Source organism: Garra rufa, chromosome 3, assembly GCF_049309525.1.
Source record: "Garra rufa chromosome 3, GarRuf1.0, whole genome shotgun sequence".
NCBI classification, from domain to species: Eukaryota; Metazoa; Chordata; class Actinopteri; order Cypriniformes; family Cyprinidae; genus Garra; species Garra rufa.
In genome coordinates, this window is record NC_133363.1 from 56956245 (window position 1) to 56963378 (window position 7134).

General features: G+C 37.0%; 1 protein-coding gene across 1 annotated transcript in view; it reads right to left on the reverse strand.

Moving 5' to 3' along the window:
- Positions 1-7134, reverse strand: part of LOC141331672 (stereocilin-like) — a 22224-nt gene continuing 15090 nt past the window's right edge. Inside the window, exons 18-27 of the mRNA XM_073836710.1 lie at positions 6005-6201; positions 5781-5871; positions 5544-5703; positions 5284-5453; positions 3946-4101; positions 3730-3872; positions 3496-3644; positions 3292-3389; positions 239-386; positions 1-103 (exon numbers count right to left, since the gene is read on the reverse strand). Of these exons, the coding sequence (XP_073692811.1) occupies positions 15-103; positions 239-386; positions 3292-3389; positions 3496-3644; positions 3730-3872; positions 3946-4101; positions 5284-5453; positions 5544-5703; positions 5781-5871; positions 6005-6201 (1401 nt within the window). The 3' untranslated portion in view covers positions 1-14. The remainder of the gene's footprint in view (positions 104-238; positions 387-3291; positions 3390-3495; positions 3645-3729; positions 3873-3945; positions 4102-5283; positions 5454-5543; positions 5704-5780; positions 5872-6004; positions 6202-7134) is intronic.

Genomic DNA, 7134 nt, shown 5'->3' on the forward strand with positions numbered 1-7134 from the left:
TTAAGGTATAATCTTTATAGTAGCATCCACAATGTACAGACAAAAAGTAATAAACATTTTCTGAAGCTGCTGGCAAACCATAACGATGTAGCCTGGTTCCTGCCTGCGGAGACAAATTTTTTTTTTTTTTTTTTTTTTTTTGTAATAAAATGACTGATTCATTCTTTTCATCTATCAAAGCATATTTAGTTAAGAATGCAAATAACAACATTGTTTGATCTGGAGCGGTACTGCTCACCTCTGTGCTCAAGCATGAGTTCGCCTTCATATTGGGCCATGCCAAGTGCTTGTCTTTGTTCACTGTCTAATTCCGCCCACTGCTCCTCTGTCACGGCACACGCTTGTTCAGAGCTCAGCCAAGACAGCTGTGTGGCACTGAATACCACCTGGAATAATGAGAGACATGCCTGATGAATAAATGCTGGCATCAAACTGGGGTCTTCCTTGCACTGATTGTTGGTTAGAAGCTCTTAGTTAAAGATAAGCCATCTATAGAAAGTTTTTATTATGTTGCTGCTTTATGTTAAACAGTTTTAAATTACTTTTTTCCACATCAATCTACACTCTATGCACCATAATGACAAAGCAAAAACAGAATTATCACAACTACATAAATTTATAAAAAAAAAAAAAAAACTGAAATAAGTACATTGCATAAGTATTCACACCCTTAACTCATTACTTAGTTGAAGCACCTTTACAGCCTCAAGACTTTTTGTGTATGATGCAACAAGATTTGCACATCAACATTTGGCAATTATCTGCCATTCTTCACCTCACCTCTTCACCTCTCAAGCTCATTCCGCTTGGATGGGGTCTGGAAGACATTTTCAGGTTTTTCCAGAAATGTTTGACTGGGTTCAAGCCCAGACTGTGGCTGGGCCACTCAGGGACATTCATAGAGTTGTCTATAAGCCACTCTTGCTGTGTGCTTAGGGTCATTGTCCTGTTGGAAGGTGAACCTTCTGCCCAGTCTGATGTTCTGAATGCTCTGAACTGGGTTTCATTAAGGCTATCTCAATATTTTGGTGCATTGAGCTTTTCTTCTACTTTGACGAGTCCCTCAATCCCTGCTGCTGAAAAACAGCCACACAGCATGAGGCTGCTACCAGCACACTTTGCTTTTGGGATGGTACTCTGCAGGTGTTGAGCAGTGCCTGGTTTCCTTCAAACATGATGCTTGGAATCAAGGTTAATCAGACCAGAGAATCTTGTTTCTCACAATCTGAGCATCCTTTACAAATTCCAAGTGTGTTTTCATGTGTCTTAACTGAGGAGAGGATTGAGTCTGGCCACACCGCTATAAAGCCCAGATCGGTTTAGTGTTGCAATGTTTGTCCTTCTGTAAGTTTCTACCATCTACATACAGTATATGATCATGGAGCTCAACTAGAGTGACCATCAGCTTCTTGGTCACCATCGATTTCTCAGCTCTAGGAAGAGTTGTGGTTGTTTCAAACTTCTTCCATCAAGGGAAACAGAGAATACATGCTTCTGTGAACCTTCAATGCAGCTGAACTCTTCCCTAGATGTATGGTTTGATGCAATCCTGTCTCTGAGCTCTACAGGCAGTTTTTTTTTTACTTCAGGGCTTGGTTTTTGCTCTGATATGCATTTGCAGCTGTTAGATCTTTTATTAGGATGTGTGTGCCTTTCCAAATCATACCCATTTAATTGAATTTGCCACAGGTTAACTTCACTCAAAGTGTAGCAACATCTACAATCCAAAGCAATACGAATGCTCCAGAGCTCAATTTCAACTGTCCCAGAAAAGGGTATGATTACTTATGCGATGGAATCATTTGAGTTTTTTATTTTTAATAAATTTTAATAAAAAGTTAAAAACCTGTTTTTTGCTTTGCTATTATGGTGTATAGAGTATAGATTGATGTGGAAAAAAGAAATTTAAAGCACTTTAACATAAGGCACCAACATAAAATTCTGACATAAAAACACTGTATATACTAAAGATGTTCAGAACGGCATATTTTCAAAATCATTTAGTCAGTGGATTGTTTAAACAACCCACCAATCAAGTAACTGACTTAAACTGGACCTGCAATATTATGCTGGTTTAGGGTTCATACGATCTTGCTCAAATGCTTTTCTGGGGTCGTATTTACATAAGAACTATTACTGCATTTGTTAACAACAAAAATGCATGTTTTTTTGCATAATGAAGTGAATACACAACCAAAGTGTTTTTCTATATGTATATGGACGTAGCAGGGGTTTTGTAGAGAAGAGGAATTGAAAGGCACAAGTTTTCTGAGACTGTTAAACTGTTTTTGGTTTGGTTTGGTCGTGTTTACTGTTCAGCAAATTTCATGGGTGAAATCCAGCCTTTTCAATAGGAATGATTGAGAATTTCACTTAAAGTATTAGTTAAATCCAGAAATAAAATTTCCTGATAATTTAATCACCCCTATGTCATCCAAGACGTTTGTCTTTCTTCCTTCAGTCAAAAAGAAATGAAGGTTTTTGAGGAAAACATTCTAGGATTTTTCTCCATATAGTGGACTTCAATGGTGGCCAACGGGTTGAAGGTCCGTTTTGTAGTTTCAGTGAAGCTTCAAAGGGCTCTACATGATCCTAGCCAAGGAATAAGGGTCTTACGTAGTGAAACAAGTGCTCATCTTGCTAGGTTTGCGTCCATAACCCAGTGTTTACAAAGCGAACATGCAAAGAAAGTCAAACGCCCATTACAAAAAATATTAAAACAACAATGTCGGACAATTTTGAAGATGGAGGAGTTTTCACTCTACCTTACAGTTTTTTAACTGAACTGCACAAACAAAAAATTAACCAACATGATTATATAATGTGTGAAGTTGAGGGTGTGCATAACAGAGATAGTGGTTTAAAAATGACAGAAATGTTTAACTTTTTTAGAAAATGACCAATTGTTTTGCTAGATAAGGCTCTTATTCCTTGGCTGGGATTGTGTAGAGCCCTTTAAAACTGCACTGAAACTACAATTTGGACCTTTAACCCACTGATCCCCATTAAAGTCCACTATATGGAGAAAAATCCTGGTTTTCCTCAAAAACTTTCATTCCTTTTTGACTAAAGAAAGTAAGACAATGGTTAACAATAAATATTTTTTGTCAATAGCATAGAGACCTATGAAGCACTTCTTAAACAGAAGTCACTTTTAAACTAATACACTGGTTGAGTTGAGAGCTGTGCATGTGATTGCGCCTTTAGACAATTCATCAAATACTGAAGCTGTACGATGAACAGGAGTTACAAAGTGAAAGAAAACAAATAAAACAGACATCAATAACTCACAGCGAATTTTCTTGGAGATATCAGGGTTATTGCCGCTGGCGTAAGTCCTTCCACTTGCTCTTTTATTAGTGCAGACAACACCATATCCTCCAGCCCAGCTGAGAACACAGAATTTGTTTGTCTTATTCTTTTTATAAGCCTGCCCATTTTTGCCATGTGCATATTGTCCACTGAACTGATTGTAATGGAATCCACTGTCAGTACCTGCCAAAGTCCCAATCTCGGTGAAGACCTCAGAGCCCCAGCTGCTGACTGGACCAAAGCCCAGAGGATTGGAAAGGCGTGACGTCAGCGCCTCGGTCTGCTGCTCAGAACACGGCAGTACCATCTCCCCCAGAAACAAAGCGGCCACGCTAATGGACACAAACACAATGCATTCAAAGTTTCTGAGGTGAATCGTTTAGTATATGATTTCTGTAAACTGATTTCCCCACTGACCTCAAGTTGAACGGGTCTAGACGGGATATTTCAGAGGAGCTGAAGCCACAAAGCAGATGTCCGAAGGAAACAAGCTCAACCACACCAAGTTCTTCAGGCTTTTGTTTAAGTCGCTTCATTATACCAAGGACAACTGCTCTCATCTGTTTAAAAATAAAAATACATGTACTATTTCTGTTTAGGACTTCAGTCCAATCCGAATAACTGAAAACATACTTTCTTTGCGCTCCACCCATTGAGATCCCCAAGATGGGCCACCACAGCCAGATTGGAGAAGTTGACAGCCTGTAGCTCTCTTTCGCCCATCTCTGTGACTATACATCCCAGTTCCAACACCTGTTCTGGTTTAAGCTGCCTCACTGGTTTATACACCTAAAATAATGGTTGTTACAGTTGAGGTCAAAAGTTTACACCCCCCTTTTAGAATCTGCAAAATGGTCATTGTTTTACCAAAAATGCATGTTGTTGTTTATTTAGTACTGACCTGAATAAGATATTTCACATAAAATATGTTTACATATAGTCCACAAGAGAAAACAATAGTTGAATTTATAAAAATGACCAAGTTCAAACGTTTACATCCGCTTGATTCTTAATACTGTGTTTTTACCTGAATGATCCACAGCTGTTTTTATGTTTAGCGATAATTCTTCACGAGTCCATTTTTTGTCCTAAACAGTTGCTCTTAAGAAAAATCCTTTGAGTCCCACAAATTCTTTGGTTTTCCAGCATTTTTGTGTTTTGAACCCTTTCCAACAATGACTGTATGATTGTGAGATCCATCTTTTCACACTGAGGACAACTGAGGGATTCATATGCAACTATTACAGAAGGTTCAAACACTCACTGAGGCTCCAAAAGGAAAAACCATGCATTAAGAATTTGAAGATCAATCAGGGTCAGTTTAACTTATTTTGTCCTCTGGGAAACACATACATATCTTCTGTAGCCTCTGAAGGGCAGTACTAAATAAAAAAAATGTGATATTTGTGCAAAATAAGAAAAAAGGAACATACTCCATTCTGTTCAAAAGTTTTCACCCTCCAGCTCTTAATGCATTGTTTTTCCTTCTAAAGCATCAGTGAGCATTTGAACCTTTTGTAGTAGTTGCATATGAGTCCCTCAGTTGTCCTCAGTGTGAAAAGATGGTTCTCAAAATCATACAGTCTTTGTTGGAAAGGGTTCAAATACATAAAAAATGCTGGAAAACCAAAGAATTTGTAGTACCTGAAGGATTTTTCTGAAGAGCAGCTGTTCAGGACAAACAAGGGACTCATAAAGAACTATCACTAAACAAAAAAAACAGCTGTGGATCATTCAGATAAGAACACAGTATTAAGAATTAATAGGATGTAAACTATTATTTTCTCTTGTGGACTATATGTAAACATCTATTATATTAAATATATTTTCCAGTTCAGTACTAAATAAACAATAACATGCATTAAATAATTAACAATTTGCAGATTCTGTAAACTTTTGATCTCAACTGTATATGAGATAAAGCATTTGATAATCAATGAACAACATTTGGACAAGCAGAAGTAGCTTAACTGGTCTGAGTTCCATCCAAAGTGCTTCACGTTGCTCAACATCTAGTTCGTCATCTTGACCGATGAACTCAACGCACGACTTCAGCTCTCTCTTCTTCATCCGATTCAGCTGATAAGACCTCCAGGCCGATGGAAACGTCCCTTTAATGTCTGCACAGCTTGGAATGCGCCCTAGTAAGCAACAACATGTGATTTACCTTTCTGTAGAAGCCATAAATAATAACTAATGGATTCTGTAAATGAACCCAGCACACAACTCACCCCTTCTCATCCACCATCGACCTTTAACGATCCCGTGGGTGAGGCCGTTCATCTTTTCTCGTAGTCCTTTCAGGTCCAAACAAGCCTTTCCCACTTCGCTGTTTTTCCAAAGCCACTGGCTCATCAGGATCTGCTCAACTGTGTCTTTACCTAAATCACCCTTGAAGGACACAGGTAAAGTTCAATGTGATGATATCCTGAGTTTTAGTTGAATGGAAAGGCCTGTGTTTTCCTTACCAGTGGTAGGGATCTTATCTGCTGCAGTGAAAGGGTGAACAGAAGTCTACCCACATGCTCAACATCCCCAACCGTCCACGTTTTCGGATCTCTGTTGCAAACAACAGGGGCTTTGTCAAATTCTCAGTACAGAAGCAATATGTACTCTGCTTGCAGTGAGGAACAGTTTGCTGTCAGAACAAAGAGGTTGTCAACAATATAAAAATGGAATGGCCTTGTCTCACCCCATCATGGTTCTCTCTGTGAGCAAAGCTGCTATTTGTCTAAAAGTGTCAGAAGGCAGGCAATATTGTTTCAGTTCTTCCAGTCGCAGTTTCAGAGCCTCTCGGTCCATGTGAGATAACACATCCCTGTCCAGGAAAGGCAAAAAAGGGCCGAGCATGTCCATGGAGGCTCCAGTGAGGCCATTTTCAGGGATGCCCTATCAATAGAAAAAGAATTTCGAACAATCTGTATTTTCTAAGTAATAAACCTCCTTTTTTGAAAGAAATTGATACTTTTATTTGGCAAAGATGCATTACATTGATTAAAGCTGAATGTAAACACATTTATAATTTCAAATGAATGTTTGTATTTAAAACTTTCTATTCATGAAAGAATCCCAAAAAACAGTATCATGGTTTCCACAAAAATATTAAGTAGAAGTGTTTTCAACGTTGATGACAATAAATAAACGTTTCTTAAGTGCCAAATCAGCATTTTAGAATGATTTCTGAAGGATCTTGTGAAGCTAAAGACTAGCTAAATTTTGAAATTAAAAAACAATGAAATAGAAAGGGCATTTTATAAAAAGAGAAACATCACACTACCAGTCAAAAGTTTTTTATTGTTTTTTAAAAATTATCTTTTATTTGATCCAAAGTACTATACTATGTACTATTTAAAATATTATATGTTTACTATTTAAAATAACTATTTTCTGTTTGAATATATTTTAAAATATAATTTTTAGCATCATTACTCGGTCACATGACCCTTCAGAAATCATTCTAATATTCAGATTTGCCGCTTAAAACATTTTGTTGTTATTATTATTATGTTGAAAACAGTACAGAGTAGATTTCAGAGTAGAATTCTGAAAAAAATGTACTCGGCAGTTTTAAATATTGTTAATAATAATAAATCAGCATATTTTCATGATTTCTTAATGATCATGTGACTGGAGTAATGACCAGCTTTGAAATCACAGGAATGAATTATATTTTAAAATATATTCAAATAGAAAACAGCTATTTTAAAAAGTAAAAATATTTCACAATATTACTGTATTTTGGATCAAATAAATGCAGGCTTGTTGAGCAGAAGAGAATTAAAAAAAAAAACGTAAAAATCTTACTATTCAAAAACGTTTGAC